General features: G+C 45.7%; 1 protein-coding gene across 3 annotated transcripts in view; it reads right to left on the bottom strand.

The window, feature by feature from the left end:
- cfap54 (cilia and flagella associated protein 54) overlaps nucleotides 1–23,933 on the bottom strand; it is a 139,510-nt gene that overhangs the window by 33,521 nt on the left and 82,056 nt on the right. For all 3 annotated transcript variants that reach the window (XR_008761814.1, XM_055943019.1, XM_055943020.1), the window contains exons 40-48: nucleotides 15,955–16,161; nucleotides 15,188–15,275; nucleotides 14,877–15,053; nucleotides 11,295–11,361; nucleotides 10,916–11,101; nucleotides 10,627–10,713; nucleotides 10,409–10,528; nucleotides 10,258–10,311; nucleotides 1,099–1,243 (exon numbers count right to left, since the gene is read on the bottom strand). Coding sequence is in view for 2 of the 3 variants with exons in the window: in XM_055943019.1 (XP_055798994.1) it covers nucleotides 1,099–1,243; nucleotides 10,258–10,311; nucleotides 10,409–10,528; nucleotides 10,627–10,713; nucleotides 10,916–11,101; nucleotides 11,295–11,361; nucleotides 14,877–15,053; nucleotides 15,188–15,275; nucleotides 15,955–16,161 (1,131 nt within the window). In the remaining variant the exon portion in view is untranslated. The remainder of the gene's footprint in view (nucleotides 1–1,098; nucleotides 1,244–10,257; nucleotides 10,312–10,408; nucleotides 10,529–10,626; nucleotides 10,714–10,915; nucleotides 11,102–11,294; nucleotides 11,362–14,876; nucleotides 15,054–15,187; nucleotides 15,276–15,954; nucleotides 16,162–23,933) is intronic.

Below are 23,933 nucleotides of genomic sequence, written 5' to 3'. Positions count from 1 at the left end.
ACCTGCGGGATCATCTGAGACCAGCCACCCGGAAAGCTGATGAAACTGTGGGATTGCACAACCAAAGAATTTCTGCACAAACTGTCAGAAACTGTCTCAGCTGCGTGCTCATTGTCCTCACCAGAGTCTTGACCTGACTGCAGTTTCGCTTCATAACCGACTTAAATGGGCAAATGCTCACCTTTGATGGCCACTGGCACACTGGAGAAGTGTGCTCTTCACAGATTAATCTCAGTTTCAACTGTATCGGGCAGATCGCGTGTATGGCGTTGTGTGGGCGAGCAGTTTGCTGATGTTAACTTTGTGAAAAGAGTGCCCTATGGTGGCGGTGGGTTTATGGTATTGGCAGGCATAAGCTACGGACAACGAACACAATTGCATTTTATCGAGGGCAATTTGAATGCACAGATACTGTGATGAGATCCTGATACCCATGGTCGTGCCATTCATCTGCCGCCCTCACTTCATGTTTCATGCATGATAATGTATTGCCCCATGTGGCAAGGATCTGTACATAATTCCTGGAAGCTGAAAATGTCTCAGTTCTTCCCTGGCCTGCATACTCACCAGACATATCACCCATTGAGCATGTTTGGGATGCTCTGGATCGATGTGTACGACAGCGTGTTCCAGTTCCCGCCAATATCCAGCAAATTCACACAGCCATTGAAGGGGAGTGGGACAACATTCCACAGGCCACAATCAACAGCCTGATCAACTCTATGCAAAGGAGATGTGTCGCGCTGCATGAGGAAAATGGTGGTCACATCAGATACTGACTGGTTTTCTAATCCACGCCCCTACTTTGTTTTTTTAACGGTATCTGTGACCAACAGATGCATATCTGTATTCCCAGTCATGTGAAATCCATAGATTAGGGCCTAATGAATCATTAAAATCTTAGAAATTGTTGCAATTATATTTCTGTTCTCTGTATATAGATACTGTATGTATAATGTAATTGTTGTTTATTGATGTGTTCATGCAGGGCTAATCTTCAAGAGACTGTGGTCTTAGCATACTGTACTCCCTGGTTAAACGAAGGTTAAAAAAAGAAATCTGGAGGAAAAAACATCTGTTAGAGTACTCTATTGTTACCTTGAGGTTCAGGCAGGGAGTGTATGGTGGAGCTGAGGGCCAGTATGAGCTGTACTCTGGCCAGGGTGAGACGCCTGCTCAGTCTGGGGCCATACAGAACACTGGCCTCTGTGCCCAGACGACGGTTCACTAAGTCCTCCAGGGCCTGAATATAGGATACAGATAAACAATTGTGAGAGCAAAATTGCAAGATTATGTTATAATGCTGTAATTGCATCAAATGGTTGTTTTATGCAACAGAACAAGGGGTTGTTAGAACACTCATCTGTGTGTGTTCTACTGAGGATGGGCCTCTGGAAGATTTACTGCATTCCAGAGTATGACTTAATGTTTCTGTTCTATATGGTACCAGGGAGACATGACTCCAGGGCCAGAACCTGGTCTGTACAATGAAAGATAACTGTTTTTACAGAAGATACTGCTGTGAATTATAAGTATCTTTCATACAAATCTTAACCTTGTGACCCATTCTATATATCTGTTGTGTGTCATGTAGACTGAAGGAGGATGGACTTTACTATAAAATTCTGTGGCTCAAACCAGCTAGTTGAGTTCTCAGTGATCACCTCCAGGGGTGATATAAAATGCTGTGACTCAAACCAGCTGGTTGAGTTCTCAGTGATCACCTCCACGGGTGATATAAAATGCTGTGACTCAAACCAGCTGGTTGAGTTCTCAGTGATCACCTCCAGGGGTGATTACCAAACCAGCTCCATTACTGCAGTAATTAAATAATAAAGTTGGATGGTTTTGAATAAATCTAAGAGTCCCTTCCTTTTGATTACAATAATTCCCACACACAATCAAACATACACTACAGTCATCAAAAAGAAAGGATGACCAAGGCACTCTTCATATAATTAATTAAAACGCCTTTATTAGTATGGCATGTTCAATAGAAACAACGTTTTTTTGTTTTTTTGTTTTTTACGACGCGTTTCGGCAGCATGGCCTTCGACAGGGAATACACTACAGTCAGATACACACACACACACACACTACCATCAGATACATACACTACAATAAGATACTCACTAAAATCAGATACATACACTATCATCAGGGGTTAAATTGGGCCAGGTCCCGCCGGGGCTGAGTTGCGGCTCCTATGATCCAAATGAGAGCCATGTGGGATCGGAGCACCACCAGTAAAGAGCTTGCTGAGGAATAGCAGCAGGCAGGTGTGAGTGCACGCACAGTGAGGCGAAGACTTTTGGAGGATGGCTTGGTGTCAAGAAGGGCAGCAAAGAAGCCACTTCTCTCCAGGAAAAACATCAGGGACAGACTGATGTTCTGCAAAAGGTACAGGGATTGGACTGCTGAGGACTGGGGTGAAGTCATTTTCTCTTTCCGATTGTTTGGGGCATCTAGAAAAAAGCTTGCCCGGAGAAGACAAGGTGAGCGCTACCATCAGTCCTGTGTCATGCCAACAGTAAAGCATCCTGAGACCATTCATGTGTGGGGTTGCTTCTCAGCCAAGGGAGTGGGCTCACTCACAATTTTGCCTAAGAACACAGCCATGAATAAAGAATGGTACCAACACATCCTCCGAGAGCAACTTCTCCCAACCATCCAGGAACAGTTTGGTGACGAACAATGCCTTTTCCAGCTTGATGGAGCACCTTGCCATAAGGCAAAAGTGATAACTAAGTGGCTCGGGTAACAAAACATCAATATTTTGGGTCCATGGCCAGGAAACTCCCCAGACCTTAATCCCATTGAGAACTTGTGGTCAATCCTCAAGAGACGGGTGGACAAACAAAAACCCACAAATTCTGACAAACTCCAAGCATTGATTATGCAAGAATGGGCTGCCATTAGTCAGGATGTGGCCCAGAAGTTAATTGACAGCATGCCAGGGCGGATTGCAGAGGTCTTGAAAAAGAAGGGTCAACATTGCAAATATTGACTCTTTGCAGCAACTTCATGTAATTGTCAATAAAAGCCTTTGACACTTATGAAATGTCAAAGGCAAAAATATCTAATGACACTGAAGCAGCAAACTTTGTGGAAATTAAAATTTGTGTAATTCTCAAAACTTTTGGCAACGACTGTACACACACACAAAACACTCCTTTGTACCTAGTAAGCTAGGTCTATTCCAAATAGTCTTGAATGTTAGTTATTGTTACTCCTGCTCCCACTCCCACTCCCTGGCGCTCGAAATACAGCTCCCAAAATACGAAGGCCGACGCGCTGTCCCGCCTCTATGATACCGAGGAGCGGCCCATCGAGCCGACTCCCATCCTCCCAGCTTCATGTCTGATGGCACCGGTGGTATGGGAGGTGGACGCGGAGATCGAACGGGCGTCACGGTTGGAACCTGCACCCCCTCAGTCTCCAGCAGGGGTTCAGTACGTGCCGCTTGGTGTCCGTGATAAGTTGATTTGATGGGCCCTTACACTACCCTCCTCGGGTCATCCTGGCATCGAGAGGTTAGTGCGGAGCCTTAGGGGGAGGTACTGGTGGCCCACGTTGGCTAAGGACGTGAGGTTTTATGTCTCCTCCTGCTCGGTGTGCGCTCAGAGCAAGGCTCCTCGACACCTGCCTAGAGGGAAGTTACAGCCCCTCCCCGTTCCACAACGGCTGTGGTCGCACTTGTCAGTAGACTTTCTCACTGACCTTCCCCGTCTCAGGGAAGTATCGCGATCCTGGTCGTTGTGGATCGGTTTTCTAAGTCCTGCCGTCTCATCCCGTTGCCCGGTCTCCCTACGGCCCTGCAGACTGCGGAGGCTCTGTTTACCCATGTCTTCCGGCACTACGGGGTGCCTGAGGACATCGTTTCTGATCGGGGTCCCCAGTTCACATCCAGAGTTTGGAGGGCATTCATGGAACGGCTGGGGGTATCGGTCAGCCTGACCTCGGGTTTCAACCCCGAGAGTAATGGGCAGGTGGAGAGAGTAAACCAGGATGTGGGTAGGTTTCTGCGGTCGTATTGCCGGGACCGGCCTGGTGAGTGGGCGAGGTATGTCCCATGGGCTGAGCACTCTCAGAACTCCCTTCGCCACTCCTCTACTAACATGTCTCCGTTCCAGTGAGCGTTGGGCTACCAGCCGGTCCTGGCTCCATGGCATCAGAGACAGACCGAGGCTCCTGCGGTGGAGGAATGGGTGCAGCGCTCGAAGGACGCCTGGAGAGCCGTCCAGGAATCTTTAAAACAGGCTAGTGGACGGCAGAAGAAGAGCACTGAGCAGCACCACAGTGAGGCCCCAGTGTTCGCACCGGGGGACCGGGTCTGGCTCTCGACCCGAAACCTGCCCCTCCGCCTGCCCTGCCGGAAGATGGGGCCGCAGTGTGTTGGGCCATTTAAAGTCCTGAGGAGGATAAACGAGGTGTGTTATAGGTTACAGCTTCCTAACTTACTATCGCATTAACCCCTCGTTTCATGTGTTTCCCCCTCAGGCCGGTGGTGGCTGGTCCCCTGCAAGAAGGTGAGGTGCCTGAGGTCCCTCCGCCCCCTTTGGACTTCGAGGGGTTCCCGGCGTACACAGTACGTGCTATTCTGGACTCGAGACGCCGGGTGAGGGGCCTACAGTACCTTGTGGACTGGGAGGGGTACGGTCCGGAGGAGAGGTGCTAGGTACCGGTGGGGGACATTTTGGACCCTTCACTTCTGAGGGACTTCCACCGCCTCCACCCGGGTCGCCCTCAAGGATGGTGGCGGCGCGCTGCGGGAGCCGCGCGTTGGGGGGGGTACTGTCACGACTCCCACCGTGGCTCCCCTGCCTGTTCGGGCGTTGCTCGGCGGTCGTTGTCGCCGGTCTACTAGCCGCCACCGATCCCTTTTTCCTTTTCTCTTAATTTAGTCTTATTAGTTGCACCTGTTCCTTTTTGTTTCTTGATTTTTGGTCTATTTAAGCCTGTTAGGCCTGCTTAGGTGATTGTTTGTGTTTGTTTGTGTTCTCTGTCGGTTGTGGATGTGGATGTGTTTTTATTGTTCTCCGGGTCGTTTACCCTGTGTTTGGGCTGTTCGGTGTTTTTGCGCCCTGTATTTGGCGTGACTGTTTTGTGCCGGAGAAATAAATCTACAAATCACTGAACCCTCTGCTCTCTGCGCCTGACTCCTACCCACCACTCCTAGTATCCTTGACACAGGAGAGAAAAATAATTAAGTGGACAGTACATTACAGAATTCAACCAACATGCCCTGTAGTGTCTCTTTGAAATTCGCACATAAAATAAAAACACAAGTGTTTGCCATGCAAAAACAACAGACTCAACATCAAACTGAATTAAACCATAGTGCTTCTAATACATGTGTGAACCCATAACAGTCTAAACCCTGTCTAACTGGGGGACTACTACTAAGCAATATGGAACTGTTTTAAGCAGGTCATACCAAGGATCATTTAGCTATTTGATTTAGAATTTGAAGACTCCTTGAAGTATAAAAAAATATATATGCAAAATGTATTTGATTTAAAAAAAAAAGAAGTGCCTTACTGCTAAAGCACATACAAACACATTGAATAACATATTCACTATATGGAACAACAGAGAGTCCCCCCAAAAAATCTAAGTAAGATTGTTCTGAAGTGTCTGAACTATATCTGAGCGATATAAGAAAGATCAGGAGACATTTGTTATTTTTTTCATACATGTATTTAACTCCTTATTTTTGGCACTAAACAGTCTCCATATACAGTGCATTCGGAAAGTATTCAGACCCCTTGACTTTTTCCACATTTTGTTACGTTACAGCCTTATTCTAAAATTGATTAATTTGTTGTTTTTTCTCATCAATTGTAACGGTAGTCCTCCTCCTCTTCAACCGAAAAGGAGGAGTATTGAGGGAACCAAGGCGCAGCGGATTGTGAAGACATAATGATTTATTAAAGACAAGACGAAAACACGAACTTCACTATAAACTAACAAAATAACAAAACGAAAGTAGACAGACCTGAACGACGAACTTACATACAACGTGAAGAACGAAATGAACAGGAACAGACTACATGAAATGAACAAACCGTATACAGTCCCGTATGGTGCAAACATAGACACAGACACAGGAGACAACCACCCACAAACACACAGTGATAATGCCCTACCTAAATATGACTCTTAATTAGAGACAAACGCAAACCACCTGCCTCTAATCAAGAGCCATACCAGGCAAACCAAAACCAACATAGAAACAGATAACATAGAATGCCCACCCAACCTCACGTCCTGACCAACTAACACACAAAAACTAACATAAATAGGTCAGGAACGTGACAGTACCCCCCCCACAAGGTGCGAACTCCGGACGCACCAGCACAAAGTCTAGGGGAGGGTCTGGGTGGGCATCTAACCACGGTGGTGGCTCAGGCTCCGGGCGCGGTTCCCACCCCACCATAATCCATCCTAACTTCCTCCCACAAAGAATGTCCACCCTCTTTCTTCCCCCACACAATTCTCTTAATAATATATTAAATAAGGATAACACCAGGACAGAGAGATAAATCAAGATAGAGGGATAGATAAGACTATAGAGATAGATGAAGATAGAGAGGGAGATTAGGATAGAGGGGCAACTCCGGACTGAAAGGCAGCTCCGGACAGAGAGACAGCTCTGGACTGATGGGCAGTTCTGGGTATCCAGCCTTTTCAGGCTGAAGGGCAGCTCATGGCTGACTGACGACTCTCGATGCTCATGGCTGGCTGACGGCTCTCGACGCTCATGGCAGGCTGACAGCTCTCGACGCTCATGGCAGGCTGACGGCTCTCGACGCTCATGGCAGGCTGACGGCTCTCGACGCTCATGGCAGGCTGACGGCTCTCGACGCTCATGGCAGGCTGACGGCTCTCGACGCTCATGGCAGGCTGACGGCTCTCGACGCTCATGGCAGGCTGACGGCTCACGACGCTCATGGCGCTCTGACGGCTCTGGCTGCTCATGGCTCTCTGACGGCTCTGGCTGCTCATGGCTCACTGACGGCTCTGGCTGCTCATGGCTCTTTGACGGCTCTGGCTGCTCATGGCGCTCTGACGGCTCTGGCTGCTCATGGCTCGCTGGCGGCTCTGGCAGATCCTGTCTGGTTGGCGGCTCTGGCAGATCCTGTCTGGTTGGCGGCTCTGGCAGATCCTGTCTGGTTGGCGGCTCTGGCAGATCCTGTCTGGTTGGCGGCTCTGGCAGATCCTGTCTGGTTGGCGGCTCTGGCAGATCCTGTCTGGCTGACGGCTCTAGCGGCTCCTGTCTGGCTGATGGCTCTAGCGGCTCCTGTCTGGCTGACGGCTCTGTAGGCTCATGGCAGACGGGCGGCTTTGCAGGCTCATGGCAGACGGGCGGCTTTGCAGGCTCCTGGCAGACGGATGGCTCAGATGGCGCTGGGGAGACGGATGGCTCAGATGGCGCTGAGGAGACAGATGGCTCAGATGGCGCTGGGGAGACGGATGGCTCAGATGGCGCTGGGGAGACGGATGGCTCAGATGGCGCTGGGGAGACGGATGGCTCTGGCCGGATATGGCGCACTGTAGACCTGGTGCGTGGTGCCGGAACTGGAGGCACCGTGCTAATGATAAGCACCTTCCTACTAGTGCGGGGAGCAGGGACAGGGCACACTGTATTCTCAAAGCCTACTCTATCCCTGATGCGTGGTACCGGCACTGGTGACACCGGGCTGAGGACAAGCACATCAGGATTAGTAGGGGGAGAAGATACAGTGGGTTCAGGGCTCTGGAGACGCACTGGTAGCTTAGTGCGTGGGACCGGAACTGGAGGCACCGGGCTAGATACACGCACTACAGGGAGAGTGCGTGGAGGAGGAACAGGGCTCAGGATACGCACTGGTAGCCTAGTGCGTAGTGTATACACTGTAGGTACTAGGCTGGGGCGGGGAGGTGGTGCCGGAAATACCGGACCGTGGAGGCGTACTGGCTCTCTTGAGCATTTAGCCTGCCCAACCTTACCTGGTTGAATGCTCCCGGTCGCCCGACCAGTGCGGGGAGGTGGAATAACCCGCACCGGCCTATGTAGGCGAACCGGAGAAACCATGCGTAAGGCCGGTGCCATGTATGCCGGCCCGAGGAGACGCACTGGTGACCAGATGCGTTGAGCCGGCCTCATGACACCTGGCTCAATACCCAATCTAGCCCTCCCAGTGCGGGGAGGTGGAATAACCCGCACTGGGCTATGCACACGTACAGGAGACACCGTGCGCTCTACTGCGTAACACGGTGTCTGCCCGTACTCCCGCTCTCCACGGTTAGCCTGGGAAGTGGGCGCAGGTCTCCTACCTGCCCTTGGCCCACAACCCCTTAGCCCCCCCCCAAGAAATTTTTGGGAATTACTCACGGGCTTTTCGGGCTTCCGTGCAAGACGCGTCCCCTCATAACTCCGGTTCTTCACTCCAGTAGCCTCTGCTCTCCTCAGTGCCTCCACCTGTTCCCATGGGAGGCGATCCCTTCCAGCCAGGATCTCCTCCCATGTGTAGCAACCTTTACCGTCCAATACATCGTCCCAAGTCCATTCCTCCTTCTTGCGCTGTCCCTTACTCCGTTTAAACCGCTGCTTGGCTCTGGATTGGTGGGTGGTTCTGTAACGGTAGTCCTCCTCCTCTTCAACCGAAAAGGAGGAGTATTGAGGGAACCAAGGCGCAGCGGATTGTGAAGACATAATGATTTATTAAAGACAAGACGAAAACACGAACTTCACTATAAACTAACAAAATAACAAAACGAAAGTAGACAGACCTGAACGACGAACTTACATACAACGTGAAGAACGAAATGAACAGGAACAGACTACATGAAATGAACAAACCGTATACAGTCCCGTATGGTGCAAACATAGACACAGACACAGGAGACAACCACCCACAAACACACAGTGATAATGCCCTACCTAAATATGACTCTTAATTAGAGACAAACGCAAACCACCTGCCTCTAATCAAGAGCCATACCAGGCAAACCAAAACCAACATAGAAACAGATAACATAGAATGCCCACCCAACCTCACGTCCTGACCAACTAACACACAAAAACTAACATAAATAGGTCAGGAACGTGACATCAATATTTACACAATACCCCATGACAAAGCAAAAACAGGTTTTTAGAATGTTTTGCAAATTTATAATAAAAAAATATAAATACATTTCCATAAGTATTCAGACCCTTTACGCAGTACTTTGTTGAAGCACCTTTGACATCGGTTACAGCCTCGAGTCTTCTTGGGTATGACGCTACAAGCTTGGTACACCTGTAATTGGGGAGTTTCTACCATTCTTCTCTGCATATCCTCTCAGGCTCTGTCAGGTTGGATGGGGAGCGTTGCTGCACAGCTATTTTCAGGTCTCTCCAGAGATGTTCGATCGGGTTCAAGTCCGGGCTCTGGCTGGGCCACTCAAGGATATTCAGAGACTTGTCCCGAAGCCACTCATATGTTGTCTTGGCTGTGTGCTTAGGGTCGTTGTCCAGTTGGAAGATTACCCTTCACCCCAGTCACAAAATGTGGAAAAAGTCAAAGGGTCTGAATACTTTTCGAATGCACTCTATACTTTCATAAACTTTTTCAACTGGCACTGGGGACCTTCAGACGAGTCTTGTGAGGCCTGTGGGCATCCTAGAGCAGAACAACTGACATGTACCTGTTCCTGAGAGTCTCCTTTTCCACAGAAGGGCCATATTAGTGTGCAGCCCAAACTGTTGGAACGCTACACACAGAAGTTGGCAGATTTGCTGTACCGACTTCAGACGAGTACCACGACGCTTGTGAGGGTCGACGAGCAAAACCAAAACACCATTGTGAGAGACTCATCGTCCAATAAGGGTCATTGTTTGTAGGCCAAACCATTCGGAAGCTACAGACAATTATGTGAGAAGACCGATTTTCGGGATGCCTCATGGTCTGACAAACACCGCTCTAACTCTGTCACCTTTCAGCGCAGATGCGGATGTGCGACATTGGCGGATATCTCTAGCTTAAACTAACATATTATTATGGGGATTTGTTAAATGATGCTAATTAGATTTCCACAGGGGGCACGGACATCGACTCTAGGGGGTTTTAACAGGATATTACTACACTACACACTACCATCAGATATACTCACTACCATTGGATACACTAAGGTCACACACAGTACAGGACACAGATACAGACACACGCCATACAATGAAAACTGTTACAAAACATACCGTTTTTTAAGTGTTATTACAACCTTAAATACCTGTATGTTTGCAGAGTCCATGAGAGACTTGTTGGTGAAGAACTTTCTGATTGTCTGCAGATCAATAAAATCAATCATATACAAATTCTGTTCAAAGAATATGCTGTATTAACTGTGTGAGAATGTGTGTGTGTGTGTTTGTCAGTAGTACCGCATGTTTCTCTATGCCGCTGTAACATCCGTGGGGCAGTGGGATCTCCTCTCCCTGAGTCATCTGGGACGTCTCCTTCATGGCCTGACAGTACTGCCCCAGCTCTGTCAGCACCTTCACCTGCACACAGTAGAAATACACATATCCTAATGGGCACACACACACACATACACTGTACATACAGTGGAATCACATGTAACTGAGATACTCATACCAACCTTCAGTATCCTTCCTTTAATGGTGAGGTGTGGGTCTCGGCACACAGTCCCCACAAAATGCAGGTAGAGAGCAAGCATGGGCAGGGCCTGTAACAGCAGAACACAGAGGCATTGAAACCAATAGCTAACTTTCTTGAGACGCCTACTAAACTCCCTGGTCAGATGCTTGGTTAATTCAAAATGAAAAAGAAGAATACATTGCCAGTCATGCCTGATCGGACTTTGACCAAAAAAGTAGTGCACTAAATAGGGAATATGGTGCCATTTCAGACGCAGTCTGCGTATGTACTGTGAGATGGTGTCCTGAGGTGTAGAGCCAGTGGCAGAGGAAGGCCAGGCTGGACACAGTGGTTCCCAGGTGTCCTCGGTCAGGTTCAGAGAACAGGTCCAGACCAGGAACCAGCTCCTCTCCTACAGTATAGGATGAGTACTGCAGGTCACTCTGAGGGTGGGGCAAGGAGGCCCGCAGGAGACACTGGTGGAAGAGACACACACAGGACATGATTAACTACACAGGTGGTCACCCTGGTCCAGGAGACATACAGGGTGAGCAGGCGTTTGTTCCAGCCAAGCACTAATCTAATTCAACTAATCATGGTATTGACCAAGTTTATTAGATGAACCAAGATGTGCTAGTACAAACACAACATGTCAAACACGGACAATACCTTGAAAAGCTGGGCAGATAGGAGGCAGCATTTTGTGCGCTGACTGATATTAGAGGTCAAGGCATACCTGTTGGTCAAAACACAATGAGGTCAGTGACATCACTACAATACATTTGTGAAAGTGACTGTATTGATCAATGGATGATTTATTATTTCGGTGAACATACAGTGCATTCGGAAAGTATTCAGACGACTTTTTCCACATTTTGTTACATTACAGCCTCATTCTAAAATGAATTAAATTGTTTTTCTCCCCTCATCAATCTACACACAATACCACATTATGACAAAGAAAAAGTTTATTTAAAAGAAATGTTTTTTTTATAACTGAAATACCACAAGTATTCAGACCGTTTACTCAGTGCTTTGTTGAAGCACATTTGGCAGCGATGACAGCCTCGAGTCTTCTTGGGTATGACGCTACAAGCTTGGTTCTAGAGGTTGGCCGATTAAGATTTTTCAACACCGATACCGATTATTGGATGACCAATAATTTTTGTAAAAAAGCTAACGTTTAAGTTCCTTGAACAGAACATGAGAACATATGAAAGCTGGTGGTTCCTTTTAACATGAGTCTTCAATATTCCCAGGTAAGAAGTTTTAGGTTGTAGTTATTATAGGACTATTTCTCTCTATACCATTTTGTATTTCATATACCTTTGACTATTGGATGTTCTTATAGGCACCATAGTATTGCCAATGTAACAGTATAGCTTCCGTCCCTCTCCTCGCCCCGAACCAGGGACACATCAACAACAGCCACCCTCGAAGCATCGTTACCCATCGCTCCACAAAAGCCGCGGCCCTTGCAGAGCAAGGGGAACACCTACTTCAAGGTCTCAGAGCGAGTGACGTCACCGATTGAAACGCTATTAGCGCACACCCCGCAAACTAGCTAGCCATTTCACATTAGTTACACAAGCCTAATCTTGGGAGTTGATAGGCTTGAAGTCATAAACAGCTCAATGCTTGAAGCACAGCGAAGAGCTGCTGGCAAATACAGGAAAGTGCTGTTTGAATAAATGCTTACGAGCCTGCTGCTGCCTGCTACCGCTCGGTCAGACTGCTCTATCAAATATCAAATCATAGACTTAATTATAACATAATAACACATAGAAATACGAGCCTTAGGTCATTAATATGGTCAAATCTGGAAACTATCATTTCGAATAAAAAACGTTTATTCTTTCAGTTTCTTTCCGTATTTTATCTAACGGGTGGAATCCCTAAGTCTAAATATTGCTGTTACATTGCACAACCTTCAATGTTATGTCATAATCATGTACAATTCTGGCAAATTAATTACGGTCTTTGTTATGGTCTTCACACAGTTTGCAACGAGCCAGGCGGCCCAAACTGCTGCACATACCCTGCCTCTGCTTGCGTGGAACGCAAGAGAAGTGACACAATTTCCCTAGTTAAAAGAAATTCATGTTAGCAGGCAACATTAACTAAATAAGCAGGTTTAAATATATATACTTGTGTATTGATTTTAAGAAAAGCGTTGATGTTTATGGTTAGGTACACATTGGTGCAATGGCGAAGTAGGCTGCGATTCAATGAGAAATTAACAAGCATCGCTTCGATTATATGCAACGCAGGACAAGCTAGATAAACTAGTAATATCATCAACCATGTGTAGTTAACTAGTGATTATGTTAAGATTGATTGTTTTTTATTATATAAGTTTACTGCTAGCTAGCAACTTACCTTGGCTTCTTGCTTGCACTCGCGTAACAGGTAGTCAGCCTGCCACGCAGTCTCCTCGTGGAGTGCAATGTAATCGTCCACAATCGAAATCCAAAAACGCAGATTACCGATTGTTATGAAAACTTGAAATCGGCCCTAATTAAATCGGCCATTCCGATTAATCGGTCACCCTCTACTTGTACTTACACCTGTATTTGGGGAGTTTCTCCAATTCTCTGCAGATCCTCTCATGCTCTGTCAGGTTGGATGGGGAGAGTTGCTGCACAGCTATTTTCAGGTCTCTCCAGAGATGTTAGATCGGGTTCAAGTCCGGGCCACTCAAGGACATTGAGACTTGTCCCGATGCCACTCCTGCGTTGTCTTGGCTGTGTGTTTAGGGTCGTTGTCCTGTTGGAAGGTGAACCTTCACCCCAGTCTGAGGTCCTGAGCGCTTTGGAGCAGGTTTCATCAAGGATCTCTCTGTACTTTGCTCCGTTCATCTTTCCCTCGATCCGGAGTAGTCTCCCAGTCCCTGCCGCTGAAAAACATCCCAACAGCATGATGCTGCCACCACCATGCTTCAACGTAGGGATGGTATTGGCCAGGTGATGTGCAGTGCCTGGTTTCCTCCAGATGTGACGTTTGGCATTCAGGCCAAAGAGTTTAATCTTGGTTTCATCAGACCAGAGAATCTTGTTTCTCATGGTCTGAGAGTCATGTGCTTTTTACTGAGGAGTGGCTTCCGTCTGTCCATTACCATAAAGGCCTGTTTGGGGGAGTGCTGCAGAGATGGTTGTCCTTCTGGAAGGTTCTCCCATCTCTACAGAGGAACTCTGTCAGAGTGATAATCTGGTTCTTGGTCACCTGTGGGACCTTATAAAGACAGGTGTGTGCCTTTCCAAATCCTATCCAATCAATTGAATTTACCACAGGTGGACTCCAAGTTGTAGAAACATCTCAAGGAGGATAAATGGAAACAGGATGCACCTGAGGTCAATTTCGAGTCTCATAGCAAAGGGTCTGAATACTTACACAAATAAGGTATTCATGTTTTTTTATTTTGTGTGTTGATTGATGAGGATTTTCATTTAATCGATTTTAGAATAAGGCTGTAATATAACAAAATGTGGAAAAAGTCAAGGGGTCTAAATACTTTCTGAATGCACTGTATACTGTATGCTTGTGTTAGCTACCAGATAATCTATGCTGCAATAGTTTGTGTCGGGGGGCTAGGGTCAGTCTGTTATATCTGGAGTATTTCTCCTGTCTTATCCGGTGTCCTGTGTGAATTTAAATGTGCTCTCTAATTCTCTCGTTCTTTCTTTCTTTCTTTCTCTCTCGGAGGACCTGAGCCCTAGGACCATGCCTCAGGACTACCTGGCATGATGACTCCTTGCTGTCCTCAGTCCACCTTGTCGTGCTGCTGCTCCAGTTTCAACTGTTCTGCCTGTGGCTATGGAACCCTGACCTGTTCACTGGACGTGCTACCTGTCCCAGACGTTTTCAACTCTCTAGAGACAGCAGGAGCAGTAGAGGTGCTGACCTGTTGCACCCTCGACAACTACTGTGATTATTATTATTTGACCATGCTGGTCATTTATGAACATTTGAACATCTTGGACATGTTCTGTTATAATCTCCACCCGGCACAGCCAGAAGAGGACTGACCACCCCTCATAGCCTGGTACCTCTCTAGGTTTCTTCCTAGGTTTTGGCCTTTCTAGGGAGTTTTTCCTAGCCACCGTGCTGCTACACCTGCATTGCTTGCTGTTTGGGGGTTTTAGGCTGGGTTTCTGTTCAGCACTTTGAGATATCAGCTGATCTAAGAAGGGCTATATAAATACATTTGATTTGAGCTACTTAAGTTGGTACAGACTTTACTCAGAGACTCACTGTGCGATCTTAGCGGTCAGTAAAGCTCCCTGCAGACAGCCCCAGACTCCAGCCTGCTTCAGGGTGGGTTGGTGTTGGAGGGAACTTGTACCCCACGACACCCCGTCCCATGAGTCTAGCACCCCAGTGCTCTGCAGGGCACAGTCTACTGCCTTGCTCCAGTAGGAATGAGCTGCCCTTGGGTTACAAGCAGAATAACACAGAATCAGAAAAAACTTTGATATTCAACAATTTTGTATATAATCATGTAGACATACAAATTAAACACAATACAAATAGTACTGTACATTATGAGTACAGTCATTTCTTACCTTCTGTTTCCATTATAATAGTGCAGGTTTCCCAGGTCATGTAGCGCCTGCACCCTGAGAGAGTCATGGTTGTTGGCCTGAAGGTACTCTAGATTGAATTAGAAAAGAAAAAAAAGTCCAGTGTTCCTCATTTCTCCAAAAAAACACACCCAGAAACAAATATCCAGCACAATCAGGAGGATCAATCACAACCACTTCTTTGCAGATACAAGTGGAATATGGGTCTGACGACAGTTACTTGTATTGTGAGGCTAACAGGGAGACTAGTGAACAGCAATAGAGTGGTGAAGAGTAACAGTGTGACTGTGACTATAGCTTTAAAAAAACAATGTTAGTGGCGCAGCGGTCTAAGGCACTGCATCGCAGTGGAACCCGGGCTGTGTCACAGCAGGCCGTGACCAGAAGCCTCATAGGGCGCCGCACATTAGGCCAGGCGCCATCCGGGTTAGGGGAGGGTTTGGCCAGAGGGCTTCCTTGGTTCATCGCGCTCTAGCAACTTGTGGCGGGTCGGGCGCCTGCAAGCTGACTTCGGTCGTCAATTGATCAGTGTTTCCTCCGACACATTGGTACGGCTGACTTATGGGTTAAGCGAGCAGTGTGTTAAGAAGCAGCGTGGAGTGGTGGGTCATGTTTCGGAGGACGCATGTCTCGACCTTTGAGCCCGTTGGGGAGTTGCAGCGATGAGACAAGGTCGTAAAACTACCAATTGGATATCACGAAAATGTGTAAAAAAAAATTACAAGTGTTATATGGGTCATGTCTCTTACGTATGGAGTTGCTATAGGAGTTGATGACGGTGTGTATCTGGTTGGGGGGCAGAGGGCAGCCGTAGATAGAACTCAGGGTCCTGTAGTCCTCAGTGGCCAGGTCTGGAGGGCCGATGGCCGGGGCAGTGCCCACCGTCACGTTAAAGTCCACCCTGCCATGACCCTGAGCCTTGCTACTGTTCTCCTTACAGAATGGAACCTCAAACACTGGCAAAGAGACACAGATGTCAGTTTCATAGGCATCGTTTCAAGCATGCAGTGAACTCAGTTAAGACAAAGAATACATTTCCACAAAACTAGTGTAGCATTCACAACTGTATATTGTCTTCATTAGGCTTCGCTAAGATGAGAACATTTGATATAATTTATGCTAATGTAAAAAGACTGAGTGTACAAAACATTAGGAACACCTTCCTAATACTGAGTTGCATGCCCTTTAGCCCTCATAACAGCCTCAATTAGTTGGGGCATGGACTCTACAAAGAATCAAAAGCGTTCCACAGGGATGCTGGCCCATGTTAACTCCAATGCCACCCACAGTTGTGTCAAGTTGGCTGGATGTCCATTGGGTGGTGGACCATTTTTGATACACACAGGAATCTGTTGAGCATGAAAAACCCTGCAACATTGCAGTTCTTGACACAAACCGGTGCGCCTGGCACCTACTACCATACTCCGTTCAAAGGCTCTTACATCTTTTGTCTTGCCCATTCACCCTCTGAATGGCACACATACAGTACATTCGGAAAGAATTCAGACCCCTTAACTTTTTCCACATTTTGTTATGTTACAGCCTTATTCTAAAATGGATTAAATCGTTTTTTACCCTCATCAATCTACACACAGTACCCCATAATGACAAAGCAAAAACAGGTTTTTCGATTTTTTTGCAAATGTATAAAATTAAAAAAAAACTTAAATATCACATTTACATAAGTATTCAGACCCTTTACTCAGTACTTTGTTGAAGCACCTTAGGCAGCAATTACAGCATCGAGTCTTCTTGGGTATGACGCCACTTGGGTATGACGCTACTACACCTGTATCTCCCATTCTTCTCTGCAGATCCTCTCAAGCTATGTCAGGTTGGATGGGGAGCGTTGCTTCACAGCTATTTTCAGGTCTCTCCAGAGATGTTCGATCAAGTTTCAACCTCTGGATCAGGTTTTCATCAAGGATCTCTCTGTACTTTGCTCCATTCATCTTTTCCTTGATCCTGACTGGTCTCCCAGTCCCTGCCGCTGAAAACATATCCACAGCTTGATGCTGCCACCACCATGCTTCACCGTAGGGATGGTGCCAGGTTTCCTCCAGACGTGATGCTTGGTATTCAGGCCAAAGAGTTCAATCTTGGTTTCATCAGACCAGAGAATCTGTTTTCTCATGGTCTGAGAGTCTTTAGATGCCTTTTTGCAAACTTCAAGCGGGCTTTCATGTGCCTTTTACTGAGGAGTGGCTTCCGCCCGGCCACTCTACCACCTGATTGGTGGAGTGCTGCAGAGATGGTTGTCCTTCTGGAAGGTTCTCCCATCCCCACAGAGGAACACTTGGTCAGTTCTCCCTGACCATGCCCTTGCTTAGTTTGGCCGGGCGGCCAGCTGTTAGGAAGAGTCTTGGTGGTTCCAAACTTGTTCCATTTAAGAATGATGAAGGCCACTGTGTTCTTGAGGACCTTCAATGCTGAAGTAATATTCAGCATTGAAGATCTCAACACAATCCTGTCTCGGAGCTCTATGGACAATTCCTTCGACCTCATGGCTTGGTTTTTGCTCTGACATGCACTATTGACTGTGGGACCTTATTTAGACAGGTGTGTGCCTTTCCAAATCATGTCCAATCAATTGAATTTATAACAGGTGTACTCCAATCAAGTTGTAGAACCATCTCAAGGATGATCAATGCAAACAGGATGCACCTGAGCTAAATTTCTAGTCTTATAGCAAAGGGTCTGAATACTTATATAAATAAGGTATTTCTGTTGTTTAATTCTAAAAACCTGTTTTCGCTTTGTCATTGTGGGGTATTGTGTGTAGATTGATGTTGGAAATAAGGTCGTGAGCGCTCTGGAGCAATAAGGCTGTAACGTAACAAAATGTGAAAAAGGGAAGGTGTCTTAATACTTTCCGAATGCACAAATGTTAATGTGTCAGCATATGGTCTCACAAGGGGTCTGAAGACCTCATCTCGGTACCTAATGGCAGTCAGGCTACCTCTGGCGAGCACATGGAGGGCTGTGCGGCCCCCCAAAGAAATGCCACACCACACCATGACTGACCCATCGCCAAACCGGTCATGCTGGAGGATGTTGCAGGCAGCAGAACGTTCTCCACGGCGTCTCCAGACTCTGTCACATGTGCTCATGTGCTCAGTGTGAACCTGCTTTTCATCTGTGAAGAGCACAGGGCGCCAGTGGCGAATTTGCCAATCTTGGTGTTCTCTGGCAAATGACAAACGTCCTGCACGGTGTTGGGCTGTAAGCACAACCCTCACCTGTGGACGTCGGGCCCTCATACCACCCTCATGGAGTCTGTTTCTGACCGTTTGAGCAGACACATGCACATTTGTGGCCTGCTGGAGGTCATTTTGCAGGGCTCTGGCAGTGCACCTCCTTGCACAAAGGCGGAGGTAGCGGTCCTGCTGCTGGGTTGTTGCCCTCCTACGGCCTCCTCCACATCTCCTGATGTACTGGCCTGTCTCCTGGTAGCGCCTCCATGCTCTGGACACTACGCTGACAGACACAGCAAACCTTTTTGCCACAGCTCGCATTGAGGTGCCATCCTGGATGAACTGCACTACCTGAGCCACTTGTGTGGGTTGTAGACTCCGTCTCATGCTACCACTAGAGTGAGAGCACCGCCAGCATTCAAAAGTGACCAAAACATCAGCCAGGAAGCATAGGAACTGAGAAGTGGTCTGTGGTCACCACCTGCAGAATCACTCCTTTTTTGGGGGTGTCTTGCTAATTGCCTATAATTTCCACCTTTTGTCTATTCCATTTGCACAACAGCATGTGAAATTTATTGTCAATCAGTGTTGCTTCCTAAGTGGACAGTTTGATTTCACAGAAGTGTGATTGACTTGGAGTTACATTGGGTTGTTTAAGTGTTCCCTTTATTTTTTTGAGCAGTGTATATATGTAGTATACGGGTAAGAGAGTCTAGCTAGCTACATTTTCAGATGTTATACATGTCTAATTTGGTCACAAAGTCGAATTCATTGCAAGTTAAAGCGTACCGTTAGCTAGCTAGCTAACATTAGCTGGCTGGCTCGCAAGCTAACGTTACGTGTATGATCTGTGTAGTAATATTATTCATATCTCAAATCCATTTGCATTGCTAGATATAGTCTAATGTTAGCTAGCTAGCTAACAATGAACCTTGTTAGATTCATGCAGGGTAGTAACGTTAGGAGTTGGGATTATGTTTCATTGTTTAGCTAGCTAGATGTCTAAATAAAAGACTCCACTATACAAGTAACCATTTCACTGCACCGTTTACACCTTCTGTATCCTGTGCATGTGACAAATTAACATTATTTTATATTGTCACGCTCGTCATAATAAACCAAAGCGCAGCGTAATCTGGGTTCCACATATTTTTATTACTAGGTGAAACTCACAGCAAAACAAAACAATACATCGCAAAACGAAACGTGAAGCTACTATAGTGCTTGCAGGCAACAAGATCCCACAAAGCACAGTGGGGAAATGGCTGCCTAAATATGATTCCCAATCAGAGACAACGATAAACAGCTGCCTCTGATTGGGAACCATACCAGGCCAACATAGATGTATAAATCACCTACATAACCCACCCTAGTCACACCCCGACCTAACCAACATAGAGAATATAAAGCTCTCTATGGTCAGGGCGTGACATATATAGTGTGTGTTTACCAGAGACAGTAATGTGAAGAACAACATGACCTGCACCAAAGTCAAATTAGGATAACATTAGGACAACGAGACAGTGTCCAAGTTCTTAAATTCTCCAGTTGAAGGCCCTGCTTTTATTTCGTCACATTCACAACCGTAAGTGATTTTCTGTAATTAGCTCACCATTAACTTGTAAATAATGCTTGTTGTGAGTTTATTTTTCTGTAATAATGAATAAAAATGTGGAAAATTTAAGACGTCAGCTAAATGATATGGTCATTATTTGAACTAATAAGCTAGAAACTTACCAAATAATTGTTGAGAAAGTTGCTTTTAGTTGCCTGGTTTGCTAGATTGACATATACTAAATTCATTTTTAATGGAATTTTAAACTACCAGGCTGCTGATGTCATGCAGCCTGTCGCTTTTGTGTTCATAGCTACTTTCTCGACAAGTTTGATGTCGAACAACAATAGAATGTTTATGATGTCACTGCGACAACTGTAATCAAATCAAATCATATTTGTCACATACACGTGTTTAGCAGATGTTATTGCGGGTGTAGCAAAATGCTTGTGTTTCTAGCTCCAACAGTGCAGTAATATCTAATAAGTAATATCTAATAATACACACAATTTAAAGTAAAGAAACAGAATTAAAAATATATAAATATTTGGATGAGCAATGTCAGAGCGGCATAGACTAAGATACAGTAGAATAGTATAGAATGCAGGATATACATATGAGATTAGAAATGCAAAATATGTAAACATTATTAAAGTGACTAGTGTTCTATTATTAAAGTGGCAGGTGATTTCAAGTATATGTATATAGGGCAGCAGCCTCTAATGTGCTAATGTGTATACAGACATGTCGATAGACATATTATAGTCTTGAAATCTTTGGTTGTTTAGTACACTCACTACCATACTCACTGTTTAGCACAAGGCCTCACATGTGAATCCTTAATGAGAAGGGTGGGGCTAAGGCTTAAGAGGGTGTAAACAATGCTGAATGGGTTTAAACAAAGAAGAGCTCTCCAGTAGGTGTACCAAAATATTCAAGGTCCATTTTCTCAAAAGTGGGGTTACAAGTTTATCAACTTTCAAAGCAGAATTACTTTCCCATTGTTCCTCAAATGTAGTGTATAGTCGTGGCCAAAAGTTTTGAGAATGACACAAATATTAATTTTCACAAAGTCTGCTGCCTCAGTTTGTATGATGGCAATGTGCATATACTCCAGAATGTTATGAAGAGTGATCAGATGAAATCCAATTAATTGCAAAGTCCCTATTTGCCATGCAAATGAACTGAATACACAAAAAAACATTTCCACTGCATTTCAGCCCTGCCACAAAAGGACCAGCTGACATCATGTAAGGGAGTCTCTCATTAACACAGGTGTGAATGTTGACGAGGACAAGGCTGGAGAACACTCTATCATGCTGATTGAGTTCGATTAACAGACTGGAAGCTTCAAAAGGAGGGTGGTGCTTGGAATCATTGTTCTTCCTCTGTCAATCATGGTTACCTGCAAGGAAACACGTGCCGTCATCATTGCTTTGCACAAAAAGGGCTTCACAGGCAAGGATATTGCTGCCAGTAAGATTGCACCTAAATCAACCATTTATCGGATCATTAAGAACTTCAAGGAGAGTGGTTCAATTGTTGTGAAGAAGGCTTCAGGGCGCCCAAGAAAGTCCAGCAAGCGCCAGGACCGTCTCCTAAAGTTGATTCAGCTGTGGGATCGAGGCACCACCAGTACAGAGCTTGCTCAGGAATGGCAGCAGGCAGGTGTGAGTACATCTGCACGCACAGTGAGGCGAAGACTTTTGGAGGATGGCCTGGTGTCAAGAAGGACAACAAAGAAGCCACTTCTCTCCAGGAAAAACATCAGGGACAGACTGATATTCTGCAAAAGGTACAGGGATTGGACTGCTGAGGACTGGGGTAAAGTCATTTTCTCTGATATATCCCCTTTCCGATTGTTTGGGGCATCTGGGAAAAAGCTTATCCGGAGATGATAAGGTGAGCGCTACCATCAGTCCTGTGTCATGCCAACAGTAAAGCATCCTGAGACCATTCATGTGTGGGGTTGCTTCTCAGCCAAGGGAGTGGGCTCACTCACAATTTTGCCTAAAAACACAGCCATGAATAAAGAATGGTACCAACACATCCTCAGAGATCAACTTCTCCCAACCATCCAGGAACAGTTTGGTGACGAACAATGCCTTTTCCAGCATGATGGAGCACCTTGCCATAAGGCAAAAGTGATAACTAAATGGCTCCGGAAACAAAACATCGATATTTTGGGTCCATGAACAAGAGACTCCCCAGACCTTAATCCCATTGAGAACTTGTGGTCAATCATCAAGAGGCGGGTGGACAAACAAAAACCCACAAATTCTGACAAACTCCAAGCATTGATTATGCAAGAATGGGCTGCCATCAGTCAGGATGTGGCCCAGAAGTTAATTGACAGCATGCCAGGGCGCATTGCAGATGTCTTGAAGAAGAAGGGTCAAGACTGCAAATATTGATTATTTGCATCATTTTCATGTACTTGTCAATAAACGCCTTTGACACTGATGAAATGCTTGTAATTATACTTCAGTATTCCATAGTAACATCTGACAAAAATATCTAAAGACACTGAAGCAGCAAACTTTGTAGAAATTAATATTTGTGTCATTCTCAAAACGTTTGGCCACGACTGTACGATATACCATTTTCTAACTCAGAGTCTTTACTTTTATCCAATATAAAAATTACCATTTCAAATTTGCTACATAAGATCGAATCGAGACGGTCGGTCACAATTGTCTCAAGGCTTAAAAATCCTTCTTTAACCTGTCTCCTCCCCTTCATCTACACTGATCGAAGAGGATTTAACAGGTGACATCAACAAGGAAACATAGTTTTCACCTGGTCAGTCTATGTCAGGTGTACTTAATGTTTTGAGACCTTAATACACACTCAGTGTAGATATAGTTGATAAACGTTTTTAAGAATTTGAAGTTAGGATAGCCTGAATGTTCACAAGTTAGCCTTGTAGCTTAATTGGCCAAGGAGCAGGACCATTTTGAATAGCCACCTCTGTATTCCTGTGGTTCTCATTCAAACCTATGTTAATTCATGGACATTTTATATAGTTGAAGAAGTATACACAGTAGGGGTCTTCACGGGTCCACACGAACCAGAGAGAGGCGCGTGTTTTTCTTTTTGTTTTTGTCGGCCAATCACAAGCCACCAAAGCGGCACTAGCCTCTGGCTCTGTGTCTGTTGACGCAAATCAACTTAGGAGATCAATGGAAGATGCAATTAAAATGACGGAATTAAAAGTTCAATGAGAAGGACATGTTTCAACGACCAAGGGCCAAGAAGGTAGGCTGTTCCTTAATACATTGATTAGAGCAGCTGTTGTTATTGTGCAGGAAGGGGGAAAGCGCAGCAGCCTATGTAGATTTGATTAGCCAACCCAGCTACCTAGCTAGCTTAACTGTCTTCTCTTCTCGGTTTGATGCAGTCAAAACAGGTACTATTGTTACGGGATTTTTGTGTTTAATGACTAAAATATGTATACATTTGACTTAGAATTATAACTAAACAGCATACTACTATATTACTGTAAGAATGAATCTTATTATAATCATAATGTTGAATGTTATGTGTTCCTTGTTAGAAAGAATGGGTTTATCTTCAGACAGGCTAGAATGATGTCTCTACCCAGGGAGGGGAAAGTGTCACGTTCCTGACCTGTTTCTGTTAGTTTTTGTATGTGTTAGTTGGTCAGGACGTGAGTTTGGGTGGGCAGTCTATGTTTTCTGTTTCTATGTTTGTTTAAGGGTTGCCTGGTATGGCTCTCAATTAGAGGCAGGTGTTTGGCGTTTCCTCTAATTGAGAGTCATATTAAGGTAGGTTGTTTCACATTGTTTGTTGTGGGTGGTTGTCTCCTGTGTCAGTGTATGTGTTATGTTACGCCACATGGGACTGTTTCGGTTTTGTTTGTTTGTTCGTTTTATGTAGGCATTTTCCTGTTCATGCGTTCTTCGTGTTTCATGTGAGTTCGTCGTCCAGGTCTGTCTACGTCGTTTGTTGTTTTTGT

This window comes from Salvelinus fontinalis, chromosome 13 (genome assembly GCF_029448725.1).
Source record: "Salvelinus fontinalis isolate EN_2023a chromosome 13, ASM2944872v1, whole genome shotgun sequence".
In the NCBI taxonomy this organism is placed as follows: Eukaryota; Metazoa; Chordata; class Actinopteri; order Salmoniformes; family Salmonidae; genus Salvelinus; species Salvelinus fontinalis.
Note: the sequence above shows the minus strand (reverse complement) of the source record. Positions and strands in the feature narration are given on the sequence as shown.